This window comes from Squalius cephalus (assembly GCF_949319135.1).
Source record: "Squalius cephalus genome assembly, chromosome: 25".
Classification (NCBI taxonomy): domain Eukaryota; kingdom Metazoa; phylum Chordata; class Actinopteri; order Cypriniformes; family Leuciscidae; genus Squalius; species Squalius cephalus.
Window position 1 is genome coordinate 27,304,842 of NC_137146.1, and position 23,733 is coordinate 27,328,574.

Below are 23,733 nucleotides of genomic sequence, written 5' to 3' on the forward strand. Positions count from 1 at the left end.
TAGACAGCACTGCTCTGGCACATTCATGCCCATGTGTAAATGTACAAAAAAGGGTCCCCCTCAGGTCCCTTAATATCATGAGTCTATGTATCAGTGGTTCCCAAACCTTTTCTGCCAGGCCCCCCTTTTGTTGAGAACATATTTTACAAAGCCTACGTGCATCCACATAAGGACACTCTCAGACATGACATTGCTTGCAAAATCCTTTGATTATTTGAAACGTTGTTATAAATACAGTACTACAACTTATCTTCAATGGCTTCTCTTTGTGTTCGGGATGTGAAGTCTATAAGTGGCGCCTTAACCTTCAACTTACAAGACCTGAGATTTAATCACACACATCACTCTAAACAGACAGACAAGCCACATTAGTAAGACATACAAAGTCTTTCTCTCTTCTTCCTGCACACAAATATCATATTACATGATGTGAATGGATAATGAATATGAGGCTTTGATAATAAACATCCGTCAGTGGCATTATTATGTAATAACAGGGAAGTCCGAAATTATTTTAATCATTCTACATGATTTATGTGTGTTGTTGTTGTGTTTAGCCATTGGTGATTACTTTCCTCTTGAACTGTATGTTGATTTCCTGTGCTGGTTATTACATTTAGGGCATGTGATTGACGATTGGAGTTTCTAATTAAGTGTGCTTTGTCTGAGATATCACAATATTTATAGTTTGCTGTGAATTTGGAATGAGTAATTGTTTCTCTTTCAAATGTGTGTTCACGGTTTAATGAAATAATATGACCAGTATATGTAATCAGGATATTTAAGTGGGAGAATGCCATACGGCTGCTATTGTTGCTAATAAAAAGTGTATTCCTTCTGTAATTCTTGTTTTGGAGTGTGTTTGGTGTCCTCCCGGACCAGACCGGGTTAGAATTAAAGGTGGTGGCAGTATAGGTTTCAAGCCGCAAGAAAGCTCGCCAGTGGCCCCTAGTGGTGGCTGAATTCATTACACTGGTAATGAATTCCCCCCCCTCCCCCCTCCCCCTCCCCCTCCCCCCCCCCCCCCCCCCCCAGTAAAATCAATCTAATAAAGCCTACTTTTGTTCAATAGTAATTTTAAAAAAAAAAAATTTTTTTTTTTTTTTGAGGGAACCGACATGTGGTAGCCTACTAATAATATTTATGCAATAATTATGATCAATTTCTTTCAATTTTTACAATGGTAGTTACGTTTTTTTTTTTGTTTCCCCTTTTGTGGTACTTTCGCTTTCAGCAGGTTGACGGTGGTTTACCCATCGGTTGAGAAGCACTCACCTATCTGGTATATCACTAACTATGTTGCAATTTCTTGACAGGTAGGCTATGTAGAACATGTTGTCCATGTTAATCAGTACATGAGGAAACAACTACTGAAAGCTGATATCCGTTTATTTTGGATTTCACGGAAACTAACACGTGTGATCAGAAAGATCAGACACATTCTTCATGTGCTTGTTTTCAGCTGGCAGAACCAGTCCAACTGTAGTCCATGTAGTCATCTGTATTTACCGCATTACTCACAGTGTCATTTCATCAAACACTATGGCACATGCTGCGCTACTGCTGCTGATCAGCTTGACCATTTCTGTGGGTCAAGCCGTCAGTTTCTATGGGGGATCGATGACCTTCATGCCTGGAAACAGATATCCAGGTGGAAAAGTGGAGGTAAGTCCAGGTTAATACATTCATATCTATTTAATCTGTTAACTGCCACTCCCTTTTTGAGCATAGAATTTAACTTAAAGGGTTGTAATTCATGAATGCTTTAGAATATATATTACGGTTGATTCTTTTAAAAGAAGACCCAGCAGACTATTGCAGAAGGTAAAGCAGCTTCGAAAAATTAAAAAGTAAAAAAGTTAAAAGAGTTTTCACAGTTTTCGCTTATGGGACACTGAAAGTTAACAGGCTATAGTAATGACATTTTTTTCTATTTCTGTTGTTTTACTTGAAATTAAACATAACTCAGGACTCACGCTCATTTAATTCCAAACTTGTATGAGTCTCTCTGTGAAGCACAAAAGAAGTTGTTAAGTCAATGGGGTCCAGTCTTTGAAAGCATTCTTTAAAATATCTTGCATGGCTTATTTGCAGTTGTTAAAAAAAGATATCTGTTAAATGTGTTCCTGGCAGATGCACTTTTACTACAGAGAGTCTGGTAAACTGCCCTGTGATCCTCAAGTCGCATGGGCCTGTGAAAGTGGCGACTGTGGCATTCTCACATTCTCAGAGCCTGAGGTGACGGAGCAGGACCACTCGGGTCAGTTCCACTGGTGCCAGTATGAGCGTCACATGACCACCAATGTCACTGGCGACGAGCCCTTCACTCTGAGGTAAGATCAATAGAATAATAGTAAAAAAGAGTAGACTTCTGCATACTTTTACTAAGAGTACTTAATATGCTTTAAAAGAAAATACTTACTGAATGCAAGGTTTTCAGACATTTCAATTAGCTCTAATGTTCTGTTTGGGGCCTATGTGACACCAGACCCTCTTCAAGTAGTGAAAAATCATATAAATAATTTTTTTCATTTCATGAATTTTCCTAATTACATAAGATCTTTTCAGGAATGTAATTTTGATAATGTTTCTTATTACTATGACACGACTGCACACAAGAGAGGTTTTTTTGCACTTAAAATGTAAAAAAATATTTTTATTTTATTTACACATAGAGGAAAAACACAGACATTTCAGCTCTCTGGCCTACTTCAATGTGGTGATATTAAACATTTTTGGTATCTAAAATCAACTTACAGTTAAGTATCATTCATCAACAATTAACCAGTGGTGGAAAGAGTACTAAAAAATTTTTTACTTAAGTAGAAGTACAGAAAAATAATATGACTCAAGTAAGAAAAAACACTCAATTTAATACATTACAAAATACTTTAGTATTATTTACTATTTTTACCCAAAATGAGGCAATGTTAGCAAAATGGAGCATTAAACACTGTCATGTAATTTCTGTTTCTTTCATACTGAAAGCTGGAGAGTGCCCTTGAGCAAAAGGTCCACAAGTGAGATTCATAGAAGTATTAAACTTATGACGTTCCGGGAAATCCCTAATAAGGATATCATATATAATATAACATACAGACAGAGATGTTTTGACTGATGAAACATGAAGACAATAAACACGGTTGCGATAATATATGTGTTCTTCAAGCCATCTCAGGTATTTTCATAAGAATGATGTACGTATATTTATAATGCAGCGCTAATCGACATAGCCTGTATCACAGTATTCATTTTATAAAATAAAATATTTTTCCCACTCTGTGTTAAGAAGCAACATGGGGCCACAGAAATTATTTCAAACACTGGATTTTGCAAAACATCATATTAATCTCATAAATTGACGAGTTTGACGCTATGCTAAGCATACATACTAGCTAACCCTGTTGCCAAGAGCAATTATTTTATTCCTAATTTTGAAAAGTAAGTCCACGTAAGATAATTTGAATGTTTTTTTGAGAAGGGCAAAAGCAAAGTAAGGGTAAGTGTAAGGGTAAGTGAGAGGTCTGATCAAAGAAATGAGGGATTAATACAGTATGAACAGAAAAGTGGCGGTACGGGTTAACATGTTAAATAAAATGCTCTTTTTGTCGTTCTACCGAAAGTGTGCCGGGAGCCCACTGATTGACAGATAAATCATGTGCTCTTATTTCATTCAATTAATGATACAACTTATCGTGACTCAAATCAGGTCCGAGGACCAGTTTGTCATGATAGATCTAAAGGATTCGTACTTCCATATATCCATACTTCCTCAACACAGGAAGTTTCCTCAGGTTGCTTTCGGGTGCGAAGCTTTCCACCTGGCATTGTCACCTTGCTCATTCACAAAGTGCATGGATGCAGCTCTGGCTCCGCTACGACTCCATAGCATTTGTGTACTCAGTTGTATCCACCATGGGCTAATCTTAGCTCAGTCACAGGAGTTGCCAGGTCGGCTTCTAGATGTTGTCCTTGCGCACATGAGGTGCTTGGGGTTAAGACTACACTCCAAGAAAAGTATGCTTTCTCCAACTTTTCTAGGACTTGTGTGGGACTCGATTATGATGCAGGCACAACTGTCCCCTGCTCAAATTGAGTCGATTCCTCTAGCCATAGGCAGAATCAAGTTAGGCCAAGCCGTCACTGTGAAACAGTTTCAGAAACTGTTGGGTCTCATGGCAGCTGCGTCCAACGTGATTCCTTTTGGCCCTCTGTACATGAGGCCATTGCAAGACCAAGTGGTTTTCCCTGACGGCCTCCGTTACACTCACCCACCGAAACCCCACTCCCATCCAGGTCACGGCAACAATGTAACCCCTCAGGTCATACTTTCCCCACTCAGTGCATAACTCGAACCTGGGTCTCCAGCATGGGAGGCGGGCACACAAACAAGAAGGCCAAAGCTAGCGCGCCTCTTGAGTCCAGCGGAGTGAGGTTTACCTGCACAGCTTTTACTAGCTGGCCTCTGTCACATGAGAAAGACCCCATTAACTGCAGATTTCTTTATATTTTTGTTATAATTAATTATTTGTAATGAGATACAGAAGGGTCAAAGAAGAATGAATGCACATGTGCTACTCTAACTTTATCTAATGTATAGTAATCACATTATATATATATATTTTATATATAAAATGTTATTATTTTATATTTTATATATTTTATATTTTATATATAACATTTTATTATTAAAACTCTCTTTCAGTGACTCTGGTTGCTGCTGGGCAAATAATGTCCATGATGTCCGTGAATGGACACTTCATAGTCTTGTTGACACAAGACAACGTTCAGACACTCAGACTGCAAACAGGTCCCCTGTTTCTGCAACAATACCAAACATAAGGTTTGTGCTTTTAAAATACAATTTATCCATAGACTTTTCCTACAGCTTTCTGGAATACTTGAATCTGAGTGGTCTACTGCTAACCTGAAGATCAAATATGTTTGTGACCGCCAAACTGTACAATATATTTCACCATTGTCGCTTCAACAATCAAGAAAATAGTTGCGTCTTGATAATGGTCTTTCCTCAGGGTTCCTCAGAACTGTTTTCAGCATCTTCACCTGCTGGCCCATGACCCAGATGGAGATAATGTGAGATGCAAGTGTCCATCTTGCCATCAACACCCAAACATAAATCTTGATGAGGTAACAGTTTAGAATGATACACTCCCATGAAAAGTTCAGATACAGATTAAACAGGCAAATGCACCGTGGCAATTTAAATAAGCTGATTTCAGTACTGTGGATGACAGAAATGTTGAATATAAAAATATTACAATGTCATTAAATGCTGACAAGTATAGATTACGAACGTCCATTTAATTAATAACTATTTTTTCCAGTATTTCTGTATGCTACATGTTAATAGACCTTAGCCAGGGTAGAGCCATATTTAACTTTTGATCTTCACCCGCAGTGCAGCGTCCATTAGCCGTTCTTACAACATGAACTTCTTATTATTGCTGTTAATAATTGTTGCAAATAAATGTACATATTATATAGAAAGTTTTAAAAATATGCGTTATATGTGTATGTGTGTGTGTGTGCGTGTGTGTGTGTGCGTGTGTGTGAGTGCATTCCCTCTCTGCTCTCAACTTTACAACTGGCCATCTCTTTTTTGGACCCGCCATTTAGTCACATTTACCTAATGCATCTATTATTAAAAACATTTCTACCTATGAAATTTCTATATGAAATGTGTGACAAAAATGTCTGTAAAATATCACAAACAAAACAAAACAACTTGAATTATTCTGCTTAAAAGTTAACTCAAACTCATGTACCCTTCACTAACGGACTTGAGGAAGGGCCCTTTATTAAAAGATTCAGAATTCTTTCATTTGGAGCATCCCAACAAATAGCGTCCCCTCACACAAGAGCGCAAAAACACAGTTTAAAATCCGCCCAGTGTGTTCAATGGTTCATACTGTTGTTTAACAACATACCGATTGTTCAGCTGATGAAACGTCTTTCCGAAAAATACTTTCAGTTGTACTTTACTTTAAACAGTGCATGCCATTGTAAAGACTACATCTACCCCTTACAGCCTCATTTATCTGTGTTAAATTCAATATGGCGTCAACCTGACCAAAGTCTATGCCAAATTTTTGATAATCTTTTATCTGGTGTATCAGTTAATATGCTTTAACATCTTAACAGGAATGTAGAACATGTTGTCTATGAATAATCTTAATATTTAACATTTACCCACATCAGGAAATAAAATACTGTAAAACAGATACTATTCAATATTTGTGTGATGCGTCATCAGCCGTGACTAACCATTAACAGACTTGCTGCCCAAGGCACTACCATATTTCCAATGTCTTAGTTTAGTTTGTTTTTCCATGTTCGTCACTTTTTAATTTTTTTTTAACAGTTTTACAATTTAAATGTTACATTTCAATGCACAAACCGTGCTATTCTTTTTTTGTCTAGGATTCATGCACTCTGAGCAGTAATGGTGCATTGGACTTGGGACTGCATGTTTTTGAGTTCACAATGGAGGATTATCCTGCATCAAACATCACTTTGACAAAAGAGAATGGGATCTCCTCTGTCAGAAATCCTTATAATCAGACCGCCAACATTGACTCAACTCCACTCAGTCAAGTGCCTCTGCAGTTTGGAGTTAAAAGTGAGTGAGAATAATGTAGATCAGGGGTTCTCAGTGTTGGAAACGTTACTTTAAAAAAGTAATTAGTTATAGTTACTCACTACTTGTTCCAAAAAGTAACTGAGTTAGTAACTGAATTACTCTATAATAAAAGTAACTCGTTACCAGGGAAAGTTGCGTTACTGTTAAAAAAAAAAAAAGTTGCTATATGTCAAAGAATTTGGAAACACTTTGCAGTTTGAATGTCCTGTATAAACAAAATTACTGAGTATGTTTTTATGTTTTCACTGTTCGATCGCGTCCACGCCTCACACACACACACACACACACACACACGCACACACACGTGCGCGCACACACAAATGTAAACACTTTGCGACTTTTCGATCGCGCCCGCACCTCTCTCCCTCTTCCTCTCTCTCTCTCTCTCACACACACAAACACACACACACACAAACACACACACACACACACACACACACACACACACACACACACACACACACACACCACATTCCAGCATTCCAATCTATAAATCGCAGCCTGCTCCAGAGCCATGTTCAGAGCTAAGGCGGGGCTACAGATAAAGAACCCGCGTATCTAACAGTAGTTCCGCATTACATTAATTAATTTGCACGCAAGTTTTATTTATTTTTATACCGTTCTCCGTGTAAATGTATGCACCGAACCGTGACGCCCGTACCGTTTCGGTTCAATACGAATACATGTACTGTTCCACCCCTAGTTCTTGCCTTTGTTTGACCTCAATGAATTTGAAGTAGTATATCTCCACCTTGAAAATGCCAACTTTTCATCGGATTGCTCCTGACTCGCCATCTCTGCTGCTTCGTCGAATCTCTGTTTAGCTTGTGTGTGTGTGTGTGTGTGTGTGTGTGTGTGTGTGTGGCGCGTGTGCTGGCATGTGTGTAAAAACACTGGCTCTGATGGGCTACCATGAAAGACATGACTCTGACTTAGCCAATCATAATCGCTTACCTCGTTATTAACCCACCTCCTCACTAGCTGTGCGAGCCAGGGGTGCGTTCGGATTACACAGTTTATCAGAGAATGTCTAATAGAGTTTATTCAATCAATGCATAATGCACCGCATTTAACGTCCAGTAATGTTAACGGCGTTGTAACGACGGGAAAAGTAATTAGTTAGATTACCCCGTTACTGAAAAAATAATGTCGTTAACGGCGTTATTCCAAACACTGGTGGTTCTCAACCTTTTTTAATCCCACCCCCCATTTTCCACAACACATTTCGAAAGCCAGAAAGTGACACACTCCTAGTAAAGTACACATCAAGATACCAGAAGTTTTAAAGGGGTGGTACAGTATAATGCCCTTTTCACAACATGTAAAATAAGTCTTTGATGTCCCCAAAGTGTGTATGTGAAGTTTTAGCTCAAAATACCCCACAGATATTTTATATAGCATGTTAAAATTGTCATTTTTTGAGAGTGAGCAAAAACGCACCGTTTTTGTGTCTGTCCCTTTAAATACAAATGCAGCTCCTGGCAAAGAAAATATCTCCCTTTGCTTTGAACTTTGAGCGTTGTAACTTTGCAGATGTTGTTTATACTCAAACAGCAACATTACACACTAACTAAAGTTAAAAAAGTGAAATCATAATCAACCACCACTTTAAGAGCTGAATGTTTTTCAAGGTTGCCACTCTTAAACAATGCATTTACACTTCCAGTTGTTTGTGATTAACTGGATAAGGATTAAGACTTTAAAAAAAAAAGTCTTAAAATTTTATTTTATTTTTTATTTTATTTTTTTACTTAATTTCAACCTTATATATATATATATATATATATATATATATATATATATATATATATATATATATATATATATACATATATATACATATATATATATATATAAAGGATTTTTACTCAAGAAATTGAGTAAAAATCCTTTTTTAATTTAAAAAAATATATATATTCTTAAAAAAAATAAAAAAATAAAAAAATGTGCATTACTTTTCCAGTTCTAGAAACCACACTGGGAACACTTTACTTAAAGCCTTTGCATGGTTTGGGGCATCAAGTATAGTGTTCCCATCACACTTTTAAATTTTTTTTTTTTTTTGTCCATAGAATGATTGTCAAAATGGTCTAGTATTGTTTTGAATTTCACTGTATGGACAGCTGAACATCCTTGAAAATCTTCTTTTGTGTTATGCTGAAGAATATGTTTTTAAATGACATGAAGTGATATAAAATTATGTTTCTCTATTAACAGCATTTCAGTGCAAAAATCGGGTTCCAGAAGTAAGAACTCTATGAATTTTCTAACTGTTTAACAGCAGAATTTATGGTGGAAATACTACATTACCCATGATGCTGTACAGAAACTTCCACCAATCAGAGCACCACGACGAGAAAAGCGCCAAAAGAGCTCTTTAGCCCCACCCACTCCCATGAAGCACTGCGAATGGCATAATCAAGTTAGTCTCCCTATGATCTTAAAGGGGACATATCATGCTAAATCCACTTTTTTAGCCCTTAAATGCATTTTGTTGTATATTTTTAGTGTTTAGAAGTATAGAAAATTTCAAATTAGTCTCTTCAGGTGTTTCGTTGATATCTTTATATTCTGTTTTGGCCTTATTTTTCAACCTGTTTCGATTTTTCTATTATCTATGACGTTTTGTGAACTATTACGTCACAGTATTTGCAGCGGAATTGCCAAATAAGGACATCGACTACCGGCTCAACACTTCGAGCAATCCGCCATATTTATTTCTCGCTGTGATTTTGTAGTCTAAGCTCAAGGATGCAGAAGTTACGAGAGGGTAAGTCAAAATGTTCGGTTGTTGGATGTAGTAACCCACACGCTTCATTACACCGTCTCCCAGCATCAGAACCTCTTCGAAGTGCCTTGTTGAGTTTTATTTTTAACGGAAATGTACCCATAGTCATTTCTGTGTGCGCGAACGCGAAGCACTTCAAGGATAACTACTTCAGCAACAACAGGGTTTTTCCTGCATTGAACTTGTTTTAGCACCCGCCAAAGTCTTATTTGATCGTTGAGAGTAATGTAAATGAACTGCCGCGCTTGTGACAGGGCATATGTTTAACTGAAAGAACGAGCAGAGAGAGAGAGAGCTAGTCGCGCGCGCGCTCTCTCTCTCTTCCGAGCCAGGCGAGTGTAAACAAATCTTCACCGTCTCCAAACTAAGCGCTGTCTTGCTCTCTCTCCCTCGCACATATTAATCAAAATAAATCGACACAGTGGTAAAAGGTCGGAAGACCAAAGTTTCATGTGCAGCATTCGGAGATATTTTTTTCCTGAATTACCGTGTGAATTGTGCAAAATAAGTTGCCTTATCTTTTCTGAAAAGCGTTCCGGGCATTAAGCTGACATAAAACAACACTTTAATAAAACGAAAAAACTATCCAATGATGAAATGTTTTCTGTGTTGACAGAAATCTTGGATGTCCAAAAGTTTCTTTGCTGCTAGATAATCGTATCTCTGCTATCAAACTACAAAAATGGCCGAACGGGGTGGAGTTGAACCGAGTGTCACCTCTGCAGACTGGAGAGCGGGCGGGGTATGACGTGTCTCAATTGTATTTAAAGAGACCGCACCAAAACGAGTTGCTCTCAGACACACATCAGAAAAGGGGTAAAAAAGGGGCCTGTGGAGCTATAATAATGAGGAATTCAGACCCAAGCATTGCAGTTCCGCTTTATATAGACCACAAATGTATGATTTATATGTAAAAAGGAACGATTTAAAAGCATGATATGTCTCCTTTAAATACTTGCATACATGTAAATATTTTGTAATAAACTTAAAATATATTGTTTTTAAATAAATATATTAACATTTTTAATGAAAAGTTTTATATTTCTCCATTGTTTTTAAGTCGATTATGCTGTTCGCAGTGCATCATGGGATTGTAGTTCTTACTATCACTGAAGACATAAGTACACAGCCTTATACTTTTGTATTTTTGTCAGATTTTCAAATACTTTTTTGGCTTCAAATCAAAGTTTGTAAAGTTCATGTTCATGGCTGATAATGCTTTAATAATGACTTAATTAAATACCTATGGGAGATTTGAATGGGAAAAAAAACTTTTGGAACCAACAAAACTCTTTTAGTGGACACTGCTGCATTCTATTAGAAACATATGTGATAAAATACAAACTAATAGAACAAGATTAATTTGCTGTCAAATACTAGTCCTGTATGAATAAGGCTTTAGCAGTAGTTTTCATGTATTGTGTTGCTCTAACTCACTGTAGTTCTGTGCATTTAAATAATTCTACCCTGTTTCCACTGTTTTGTAGTCCTAACACCAGTCCACAGTTGTGTACCAGGGGTGAACCGGCCAAGTTTACTGACACCAACTCCCTTACATGGAGATGTACAACATGCAGCTGTGGGACGTGTTCACATTATCACCCTCCGTGCCCAGAGCTCGGGCAACAGGTCTGAAATATGCATTGACCAAAAATTGAACAAAAAAAAATTCTGCCACAACTTTCCTGAACAGGTCTAAATTTCACTCTACTAACAAATGCAATTTTGTATAAATTCAGAAGATCTATCAGATGCAGGCCCGGTTCTACGGGGGTGCTATAGGGTGCTAAATACTCTCAAACAAAAGCAAGAGCACCCTCAGCCACAGTTGATACTGAAATAATCTCATATTGGCGAAACAGATTTGGCAAACACTCCAGTGCTTATTTGTGTTTGTGCTCTGGAGAGCATTGAAGGTTTCTATTTATTTATGTTTTTGCAGCGCTGAGCAATGAAGCCAATCAGAGACATATCTGTTGAGCTCTTAAAGTGCCCCTATTATGGATTTTTGAAAATGACCTTTCATGTAGTGTGTAGGCTAACATAGTTAATGTTGAATAAGTGAATGAATGTTCACTTATATACATATATTCAATAAATGTGAATAAGTGAATGAAAACATCCTGCAAAGTTTTAAATCTGAAAGTGCACCGTATATAAAGTATTTGTCTTTCAAAAGTAAGAGTCCACTCTGAGTCAATGAGATTAATCGTTTTTCAAACGAGTCATAAGCCGTTTTGTTGTGACGTCAAGATGAAACATTAGCATATTGCCTGCCCACTTATTGCACGTGCAGACACCAGGGAAAACTTCAACCTCAAACTTGCAGCTGATTTCTGTGGATACTGGACAGCATCATGTAGAGAAGACGCTGTGCTCTACAATGTGAAGGTAAAGCCAGTTTTTTTTTCACTGCCCAAGGACGAGCATGTGAAGAATCAGTGGTTAAAATTCATCTTTACCACGATACCACAGCAGTATAATCCTAAACTTTTGCTGTGTTCCCTTTATTTTACTGACGACTGCTTCTCAAATCTCTGAATTCAATGCAGGATTCACAAACCACTTGCTCTTGAAAGATGGTGTTCAAAGTACTTAGTTTTGAGTTTTATATTGTGTTGGATTCCTGCTAACTGGCTAACTCATGTTATCACTGTCTTACTTAAATACTGCTTCTAATCAGTTGTGGGCCACTATTACCTATAACTGTGTCTATTAATGCAGATTATCTGTCATTCTCACTACTTTGAGGAAAGATTAAGCATGGAGCAATATTTGTTTTACGACGTCATTCTTTACTAATGTGCAACCCAATTTGAACCAGCACCAAAACAACATTCCCAGGGCTTAAGGAATGTTAAGGACCCTCTTTAAAAAAAAAGAGATCCCGGACGAGCCCCCACTTTTATGTTACGTCCCTAAAGTGGCTAAGGGCATGAGGGAACACAACATAAAATAAATTAATATTTCCCTCATCGTTTTAACCCTGGTAGGTGTTTAAGGCGCTAGTGCAAAAGAACATAAGAACAAAGGGAGTTTAAATTGAGGAAAAGTAATACATTTATTTCACAATATGATAACTCAAAGAGAGAGAGAAACTAACAAAAACACCGAACACAGGGAGAAGGAACCTGAGCGGGGCTAAATCAAAGAAATAAATAAAACAAAACCCATATAACTATCTCCCCTTCCCAATAAGCTACTAATCCAAAAAAAAAAAAAAGATACAACAAAAGAAACATCTTCGGCATTCAACACGCCCTACCTAAACTATTCTACTTAAAACTCAAAACATACAATGGTGGCACCCGCTCCTTACCTAATGTGTTAACAACGTGTTTTCCTGATGTTGCAAAAATGGAAGTCACGTGACATGTTTCCCTCGTCACTACTCTCTGGTCGGCTATAAACTAATAAAAAGAAAACGTAGAAATTTAGAGTTTTTACAGGCTTCAAAAACAACAAATCACTGAAAGAAAACAAACTGTTAATTAAACCAATTGAAAAGATTAACCAAAGAAACAGAAATCAACAAAAACAAAACACGCCAACAACCCAGCGTGGCAAAACAAAAACGAGTCAACTCCCTCCTTCTCTCTCTCCCCCGGTTCCGGTCTGCGTCACTTTTATAATAGGGACGCCCATTCAGGTGCCCATTCAAAATGATGATTGACAGCCAACAGCACCGCCCTAAGAGATGATAGCGCAGAAAGTGAAAGTAAAAAACAACAACAACAGAGCACCATATCCTCTGAGCACGTAACACCAACGTTTGTTACATCAGACATTCACGCTAGAACTCGGCTAATGTATGCACTGTTATTGATACAGTTTCAAAGTTCACCACAATAAATTAGAAAAATTCTCGGTAAATAAATAAGTACAAGTAAAATAATCGGTTTGTTGATGGACACGCACTTGTTAATGCTGATGGTGAGGAATTACAGTTGCAACACCTCATAATGTACCTCAAACTGAGTAGTGTATCACTGAGAAACGTCCTGCTCGAGTTGTCCTTGCGATGTAGGTTCGGGTTGAATAACTAGTTCTTCCAGTGTTTCATCATCAGACTCGCACTCGGATTGATATGGTAAAATATCAATTTTACCTGTACGCGGAAGACCAATCACAAGCAGTCTGGCCAATCAGAGCAGAGTAGTTCGCAGAAAGGAGGGATTTAGAGAGATTGATTCATCTGACGAGTTGTTTGAGAATTATTGAAAATGAGGTTATGTGCAAATGTATATTATGAGAAAATAAAACGTTTTTTTGACCTTTGATGCATGTAAACCTGTTGTATGAGACTCCAAAACAACATTAGGAAACTTTAAAATAGCATAATAGGGGCACTTTAAACGCAATGGCCAATCAGAGGTTATGTTCAGTGTAGAGTTTTGCACACTTGCGAATTATATCACTATAACAAACAGAGTGTAGACGCAATGTAAATAAGATATTTTCTGTGCAGTGTAGACAGCTTCTTTGATTATAACAGAAGTTTTTGCAAGAGTGCAGCAAAACTGAAGTGAGTGACAGTTTTCTATTTCTATTTGAATAAAGGTTTACTCTCGAAATTGCACTTTTTAACTTAGTGATAACCACAGCAATGGATGGGACAAAGCTATGTTATGTCAAAAATACAGCCATACCTTAGATTAGGGTCCAATTCTCACTATTAACTAACTATTAACAATGACTTTTGCCTCAATAAACTCCTAATGACTGCTTATTATTAATTGGTAAGGTTGTTAAGTTTAGGTATAAGGGATGTAAAATATTGTCATGCAGAATAAGCCATTAATATGTGCTTTATAAGTACTAATAAACAGCCAATATTCTAGTAATATGGATGCAAATAAGCAACTAGTTAATAGTGAGAATTGGACCCTAAACTAAAGTGTAACCAAAAATACATAGGCCTAGATGTGCATTAAGTCTTGTAAATGCTGACTTATATATTATTTAAAAATTAACAAAAAACAAAAGCAAAAAACCTTTAAAATATTTTTGAAATGTTGTTCCAACTATTTGTAAAAGTAATGACTTGTAAATCTCTTACAGTACATTACTATTCGTGTTGTGGTGGTGCTTAGGAGTCGTTGCTTACACCTTATATATGTGCTTTACTAGAGCACCCTCCCTAACTTCAGAAGCACCCTCAGTGATTTGATTCTGGAACCGGGCCTGATCAGATGTACAGTATATGAAGTTGTTGAAATGCTACGTATCTCTAGATAAACCAACCAGCAGTTTTTGCATGTACCGGTTATTTTAGTAAATGTTATCTAATCTTTCAATCACTCTTGTGTAGTATCTTTGACTTCCAGGTCAGTGGTCCATGGAATATGTCAAAGAGCTTGAGGAATGCAAGTCAAGGGGTTACAGAGGCAATGCTGACATGGACACCACAGGAATCTGACCTGCATCATCATGTACCCGTGTGTTTCACTGCAGAGACACTTCAGAGGTAAAATTAGGTCTGTTCTTAAGCTCACTGAGAATTCAGGATTAATATGATTTTTTGCTTGATCTGTCATTCGTCTTTCTCTCCATAATTAGTCAATCAGAGATGAGGTGCATTGTGATCATTGTGGCAAAATCAAGGGTTCTCTCAGGTAAAAAAAAGATTTCATAAATGTCTTAATGAACAATTCTGTTAACAGTTGTTTTTGTATTGTGAAATATCTAGTTCAGTCATGAAACTCTAGATGGTGCAGGCTGATATGTCCTTTGCATGCAATCTGACACCATCTAGAGTTTCACGACTGAACTAGATATTTCACAATACAAAAACAAACTGTAAACTGTAAAAATGAACAACTGTTAACATTTTTTATTTTTGCTTGCAATCATATTTACTACATGGCTCAAGCTGATTGGCATCTTCTGATCTTTCAACCAATGTGATTGCTTGCTCAACATTTGAATAGATCAATTAATAAATGTATCATATCCCTCAAGGTGAAGCAGAGCTCTTCTGTGAGGATAACAGTATCAGCATTGCAATAAGCAAAGCCTCCATGAAGGGGATTGATCAAAACTGGCTCCAACTGAGAGACCCTACCTGCTCTCTTACTTCCAATGACACCCATATCCTGGGCATGGTGTCCCTCGACACCTGTGGTACCACGGTGGAGGTAGAAATGCTGCTGTCTACGTTCTCCAATTTAAATGGAATATTGGCTATGCTAAAATTCTAAACATCCAGTTTTTTAATCTATGAAGAACATCTCTTCTTGGTTATGCGAACGTTAGAGGGACATTCCATTCTTTCATTTTGAAAAAGTTATGAGAACGTTCTATTGTAATTTCTGAAGAACATTATTCAGCAAGTTCAGAGAACGTTCCCTTTTAGCTGATCCTTCTGATGATTAAAGGACTATCTGAGAATAATGGCACAAAAAAAAGTTTTCTCCCAAGATTTAATTAATCAGTTATACTGTATATAATATTCCAATAATTATGTTCTAAGAACATTTTATATTCACATTATAAAAACATTCATCAAAAACATAAAACATCATCAACAACATTATTGGCACAATGTTTTCTCCTGACATTACAAAAATATTAATCGAATTTTAATAACATCATATGGATGTTCAGAGAACATTGTTTAAAGAACGTTTTCTCTCAACATTACGAGAACGTGTTTTAAATATTAATAATGCTCCATAAACATTTTTTTATAATATTTTGTCCTAACAATTAAAAAACCTTTGAAAAAACTTCAAAGTCATTTTAACTGTCAACTGTGAAATATTTATCTCTGTTTTTGTTTTGTTTTTGTTTTTTGCCTGATCTTTTCACACACCTGCTTCCTCATGACCAATCAGGACTCCGGAGACTTCATGGTCTTTAAAAACGAGATCAATTCTTTTGAGAATCCCAATGAAGTAATCACCAGACGCAATCAAGTTAAAATCGGCTTCTCCTGCCAGTACCCCAAAGTAGCTAGTGTTTCAAACCACTACATCAACAAGAAGTCAGACTTCATCTTCACTGAATCCAGATTTGGCACTTTTAGTTACTCATTTGACATTTTTACTGACAATAACTTCAGCAGTCCAGTGGATCCCAGTCTGTATCCGCTGGAGATAAATTTGATGGATGTGCTCTACATGGGCATTGCAGCCCATTCTGCTCTCCCTGAGGTCCAGCTCTTTGTGGAGTCTTGCAGGGCCACTCCAGATGACAACCCTCTCAGTGCCCTCTCTTATGACATCATCAAAGAAGGGTGAGACTGCTAAAATCCTTACACTAAAGTGTGGTAAAACCTCTCTTCTATATCTGTTTCTCATCAATTATATTTTGTTGGGAAAAAAAAAAAAGATGTTGTCTTAACCAGACATGAAAAGTGTCTTGGTTTTCCATATCTGTGGTGTTTCGCTGTATAGCTCCGCCCACAGTGAAACCTCATTTATCCAAAATCAACATAGTTATATATCATTTGTCAAATATTCTTGTAATGATTGGCTGTGATTGTTGCAATGGAGAGACAAACTAATGGAAAGTTTGTATCATGCCTGGTTAAGGAACTGCTGATTTGTTTTTGTAGTTTCGGTTCCCTTGGTTTCTGATTATGTCCCTGTTTGTTTATATGGTAACTTTAACTATAATTTATCAGCTGTTTCTTATTTATTTCATTGTTATCTAAGTATTTAAGCTAATCCCTTCTTCTGCTCATCCTTACCGAGTACATTACAAAATACCAAACCATCAAAACGAGTATAGTTAAGTGTCTCATTCTCATTGTGTGGAGGACATTGGTGGAGTACTTGGGGTGGGTACTACAGCACAGCAGTTCTGCAAGATGTGAAGCCTGTCAGCGCTGCATATTCCACACATCATGAGCCCAAGCCTCCCACCTGGATCATACCAGAGTTAACTGCATTGACCAGTCCATCCCAGAGCCACTGCTTCATAGACCTGTGGTCCACGGATCCAGTTCCCTCCTGAGTCCCTGCCCTCGAACCCTCTCTGCCGGTCTTATCGGGTTGTCTAGATGCTACGTTTCAATCTGGAAACCTTCCTTTTCCAATGTTCCCACCAAACTGCCTGGTCTCATCTCCTCTGCTGGTTACGTCTAGTCCCCTGGATCCGTCGGCTTCACCGGTGTCATCCTTATCTTCGGCTCTGCCCCTACCACTAACTTCGTGCAGCTGTTTGGCTACGTCTCCCGATCTAGGCTTCCCGATCACTAGCTCTGCATGAGGTTGAGTCCCCGGATTCACCTTGGACCTCCAGGCCCATTACTCCACCTTGACCTGTCAGCCCATCGGCTCCACCCTGCTCTGTGTTTCCTAGTTTCCACCATGGTCCGTCAGCCCTAGGATTCTTCCTGGCTCCCTCGTTCCTCCGACTCAGCCTCAGTCGGTCGTTGATCTGGCTCTGCCATGGACTTCCGAGTCTCCAGCTGCACCTCAACCCTCCACCTCTTCAGCTCCACCAGGCTTCTCCTTCCTTCTGGCTTCCCCGTTGTCCTGACTCCCTCCGTACCGTCATGGTTATGGACTCTTATTTTGATGTTCTGTTTTGTTTCCCTTAGATCCTATATCCCTGCTCTGTTTAGTTTTTGTTTCTATGGTTACTTATAATTATTGGCTTTGTCTTATTTAGTTCATTGCTATCTCCATAGTATTTAAGTACTGTATTTGGTTCTGTTCCTCGTCTGGTATTGTCTTGTGTTTACTTATACCTTTGTTTACTCCTGTGATTCCTGGATAATTGTTTTTCATATGATTAAAGGGTTATAGCTAATCGCTTATTCTGCTTATCCTTGCCCAATACTTTGCAATAGTAGTGTTTCCGTGATAGTCAAGTTTCTCAGATCACTTAATCTGCAGGAAGTTGAAGATCTACTATTTGAGAATTTCTTTCTATATTTCTCCATAGATTACACAATACATATTCATGATAAAGAATTCATGCAATCTTTTTGTGTATGATTTATTAAATATTCAGAATTAATACATTGTTTTGCTACCCTAACTGCTCTGTATAATTCTTCAGAGGTCATGTGATCATTGTGTTCTTACAGGTGTATTTTGGATGGCACAGTTGAGGTTTATCATAGTGATGCAAGAACGTATGACTTTGGGATCCAAGCTTTCAAGTTCACAGGAGACTACAATGAGGTATTACAGAATCACATAGTTATGTTGTAAATGCTGTTGAGTATGAATATTAACTACAATGCACTTAAATTCTGTTGACAGGTGTACATTACCTGCTCAGTAATTCTGTGTGCGGAAGGAAGTTCAAACTCTAGATGCGCCCAAGGCTGCCTCAGAGAACCCGCACGCAAACGCAGACGCGATGTGAGCAAAGAAACAGATAGGCATCACATAACGCAGGGTCCCTTCCGTGTGGCGAGACATACTCAGCATTCTGCAGCAGGTATATTGGTAAAGTCTTAAATAATAATGAGTTCAAATAATTCTGCATCATGATCTTTAATATAATCGATTCTTACTTTTTTTAGAATCAGAAAATGGTGGTTCTCTTCATATCAGTGCAGGCACCGCGGTCTTCTCAGGACTCTTTATAGTCTCCATTGTGGTGCTGGTGGGATTGTGGGTGTACAACAGCAAAAAGACAAGAGCAACTGACCGCATGTATCTAATGTCCAGCTTCTGAAGAACATAATAAATGAATTTCCAATTTTCTGTTTATGAATCTTCTCTGTGCATGTTAATTGAAAATATAATTTAAATGTGGTAAAATCTGCAATACTTTCTGTCAGACATTGTATGCCTCTAAAATGTGCACATACATGAAAGGATTTATGTGTTAGAAATTATTCATATTTTGATACTGTGTGTTTCAGATTCTGTCCAAAGGTAAAGTCTTGTACAGGTGCTTTACAGAAGTAAATGTCTAGTTTAGAACAATACATAGCAAATCAGCAGCATACTTACCTTTGCCTAGTACTTTACTCTTTTTAACCCATTTTCTTCTTCTTTTAAAGATTGTTTAGGGATCATCCAGTAACTTGATGTATAAGTAATCATAGTGCCTATTAGTGTAAATTTAGGACTCTTAACAGCTGTTTACTTGATGGAAATTTTACTGTATCAGATGTATAGAAAGAAAAAGTGTTTTTAAGACATATGAAGAATAAAGTCAATTTGACTCACTTTTTTGTTAGAAGTACCTTTTCTTTTGTCTATTTTATAATCCTTGTTAATTCTGAGGACATTTACTTCTACTGTATCTGTAATATTTTACTAAATGTAACTTCAAACCTCTGATTCAGTTGCTTTCTTTCTATAAAATTTCTGATGTACTATTCTCAACATGATATTTGATTAAAAAGCTAACATAAAGCTTGCATTTTCCTCTGGATTCAAAGAAAGTAATGTTACAAAAATAATTATATTAACAACAACTTCATGGAGTCAGATAAATATGTACTTTGGATCAGTTGTGTCCCAGTTTTTGGTCTAAATAAGCTCAAACAAGGTTGGACACCAATATTTTTGGTGACCCCGACGTGATCTTACATCTTTCTAATTCTGCTAGTTTTACTTACACAGTTCTCACAGATAATAATATGCCTAATATACAGACATATTTGCTATTATGCCATCCTTCCCTGCTAATAATGCTGACTGTTATAAGATTGGTCTCTCTTCACTTATACAACATAAACATTACACTCTCCTAAACCTAGTGTGTCTAATACAATCAAGAATAAGATGTCCTATGTGGTGCGCAATGTATGCTGCACGACTTTCTTTCCTGCTCCCTCCTTCCCAGCCTCACACACACTGTGATGACTGAACAAGGGTGAACAGTATGAAAAAACAAAAACACTTTACAACCACAATATGACTATTGGTTAAATCACACAGAATCAGCGATGGTGACAACAAGCCAAACAAAGTCAGAAGCCAAAGTGAACAAAAGCTGGGGAGGTGGAAGAGATTCGGGTATTTGAGGAAGGCGGCGTAATGTGATTGGTTTGGTGAACCGAGACATCATCATCCTTCAGGAAGACTGACAGGTTGTAGATCGATCCAATGAACATCTGAAACACACACACACACACACACACCCAACAACAAAACTACCCACATATACCCCTATAGCAACACTCTTAAAACGTACAGAGTACGTAACAGCTTTCATTAGGCATGAAGGCTCTTTATTGGTTTCATTCTCTCTTTAAGGTTTGCATGAAACACCAGCAGTACTTGATAAGACCTAAATCCCTATTGAAGACACACCAGGCACTGCAATAAGAAATGTATTATTCTCATGAAATGATGCTGCTTCTGTGCTGTGCGTCACTTTCTGCTGATTAAATAAACAGGACGATTTTGATGAGGGTTACACATACTGACCCTGTCAAGCTGAATAGTTGAACTAAACGACATTTGAATAGCACTATAACATCATAAATAAATAAAAAAAGATAATCTTTCATGCCTAAGATTGTGTGTGCAAAGAATATATTATTATATGCAAACAAAGGTCATAATTTAGCAAACTGTTTAGAATAGCACAGCAACACAATCATAAGACATTAATTTCAGCTGCTCATGACAGCTGAAAAAGAAAGGCAGGCCAAAAAGGCAAGAATGCTGAAAGTAAGGGTGCAATTGATCTGGCACTGATCGTTATCAGCTGATAGGAGTTAAAGCAAAAAAAAAAAAAAAAAACGTTTGAAAATTTTTCCTCGGCCAAACCCATTCCACAGCCAACAACTGTTTTATTTCATTGCAATTTTATTAATTAAGAAAATCTTTAGTCTTTCAAATACATTTAAGAAAAGATTGTGTATGATTGTGAGTGTGAGGTGGGGGCAGTACAATTGTGTTTTGTCTAGAGTGACAGTTGAGCTGATTGGTACGGAGCCCGGGAAGTCACCTGTGGAAGAAAAAAAAAACAATCCGTGGCGACGGTTTTGCAATCCGTCCTCTCAGTTTATAAACCGTACTCACGAATTCTCAAACTGTTCCCTCGGTTTAACAAATCGTGCCCACGGATTAATAAACCGTACCCACGAGTTTCTAATCCGCGCTCTCAGATTTGTAAACCGTGCCTTCAGTTTTTGCAATCTGTACCCACAAATTCATAAACCGTGCCCATGCTTTCGCAATCCGTTCCCACGGGTTTGTAAACTGTACTCACGGATTTGTGGCTCGCCCTCATTTAAGAAGAACACCAGGAGACCGTTGTTAACGAATCATATTTTATATTGTTTTATTAAATATGAAGTGGAACACATCAAATTGTCTTGCGTCTGCATGTTTAAAGTGATTCTCAATTGTAGCGGGTATGGGGTAGAATAGAGGCTATATTTAATATGAATGACGTGCATCAAAATCTTTTGTTTTATTTGTAATAATCTTAGCACTTCATTATTATTGTCTAACCAGTATATTTGACGAATTGCTTTGTTCCTTTTTTGTAAGTTTTGGACAAAAGCGTCTTCTAAATATGTAGCCTAAAATGTAGGCATAATTAATAATAATAATAATTATTATTATTATTATTATTATTATTATGATTTGAGTTTATAACTATAAATGAGTTAACTTAGTAATACAGTAATATGTTTTTCATAAAAATAATTTATCAATGCTTTATTTGTACTGTATAGGCTATAAACTAACCTTTTACAGTTTTGGATAAAATAGGCCTACATGTTTTGCATAATTTTTGCTTAAAAATAAAGCATTCACAAATGATTTCATGATAAATGTCTGTCTTATGTGAACTTATTTATAGTTATAAACTCAAATAATAATAGGCTAATAATAATAATTATTATTATTATTATTATTACATTTTAGGCTACATATTTAGAAGACGCTTGTCCGAAACTTCCAAAAAAAGGAACAAAGCAATTTGACAAATTTCAGTCATAATACAGGTTAGACAATAATAATAAAGTGCTAATATTATCACAAATAAACAAAATATTTTGATGCACGTCATTCATATACCCGCTACAATTGCGAATCACTTTAAACATGCAGACGCAAGACAATTTGATTCCACTTAATATTCAATAAAACAATATAAAATATGATTCGTTAACAACGGTCTCCTGGTGTTCTTCTAAAACGAGGGCGAGCCACAACAAATCCGTGAGTACAGTTTACAAACCCGTGGGAACGGATTGCGAAACGTGGGCACGGTTTATGAATTTGTGGGTACAGATTGCAAAAACTGAAGGCACGGTTTACAAATCTGAGAGCGCGGATTAGAAACTCGTGGGTACGGTTTATTAATCCGTGGGCACGATTTGTTAAACCGAGGGAACAGTTTGAGAATTTGTGAGTACGGTTTATAAACTGAGCAGACGGATTGCAAAACCGTCGCCACGGTTTGTTTGTTTTTTCCCCAGAGGTGACTTCCCGGGCTCTGTAGATTGGTGGTTTCTAAAAGGGCCAATCAGAAGGGTATTCGCTTAAACACTTGGTTATATCTAAAAGCTAGGGTAGGTGATTTGTTCCAGAAACATTTTTGTTATGCTAGTTAAAAGTCTCTTCATGATAGCAATCACTAAGTTGTCTAAATTTATTTATATGTAAATATATCATCTGTTGAAGGCGTAGGGCCATAAAATGTTCATCCAATCATTGGAGTCAGTCCAAATGCCTGTCAATATGTATGTCCATACCTCCGAGAACCCACTCGCACAGATATCACACGTCATCAGCGCGTTTGATGCTATGCAGAGTTAGACAGGCGTCAGTCACCGAGCACCATAACCACCTTTTACAGTTCCTTCTGAACCAAAACAACGAGCTTATGCTGAGGTCAAGCCATAACTACTGTACTGTACATAAACTACTGTTTGTAATTTGAATTGATGTCTTTCAGTGGCAACAATATCAACAGCGAAATTAATCTGCAGCAAAAAAGATTCACATGCAAATCTCCACATGGAACGCGAACGCGCTCATTAGCCTACCTCAAAAACAAAGCACCAAAAAACTTCACAAGTCTCTGCTTTTCGTCGAGTTTGAAAGACGTACACGCCGTGAGCTTACATTGGCTTTACCTCAGAAGAAGAAGAACGCGATTTGAAGACAAGAAAGATGTAAGGTAAGAAATTCTTACTTATTAGTTTATATTATTGTTGCATAAACTTCACATTGCAGTCGAACTGTTGCTAGATATATGGTGAATATTATAATCTTTAGACCCGTGTTTACTGTTACTGTGTTTGTGGATATCTGCTCAAACGTAGATATGTATAATATGGTAACCATAATGTTTCATATTTTGTATCGCGTTTGAAAAGCAAAATGCACCAAACATTAGG

The 23,733-nt window shown here is 37.3% G+C and overlaps 1 protein-coding gene and 1 long non-coding RNA gene across 2 annotated transcripts; both read left to right on the plus strand.

Moving 5' to 3' along the window:
- Window positions 1–1,311: 1,311 nt before the first annotated feature.
- Window positions 1,312–19,789, plus strand: LOC307153288 (uncharacterized protein). The gene is made up of 13 exons (XM_079862628.1): window positions 1,312–1,665; window positions 2,134–2,333; window positions 4,706–4,843; window positions 5,034–5,148; window positions 6,442–6,640; window positions 10,937–11,078; window positions 14,761–14,916; window positions 15,009–15,064; window positions 15,411–15,586; window positions 16,286–16,686; window positions 18,490–18,586; window positions 18,668–18,848; window positions 18,934–19,789. The coding sequence occupies exons 1-13, from the start codon at window positions 1,447–1,449 to the stop codon at window positions 19,086–19,088; spliced, it is 2,235 nt and encodes a 744-aa protein (XP_079718754.1). The 5' UTR covers window positions 1,312–1,446; the 3' UTR covers window positions 19,089–19,789.
- Window positions 9,378–9,864, plus strand: LOC307153289. The gene is made up of 2 exons (XR_013820132.1): window positions 9,378–9,448; window positions 9,782–9,864. It is a non-coding gene; the product is annotated as an uncharacterized lncRNA (long non-coding RNA).
- Window positions 19,790–23,733: the final 3,944 nt, after the last annotated feature.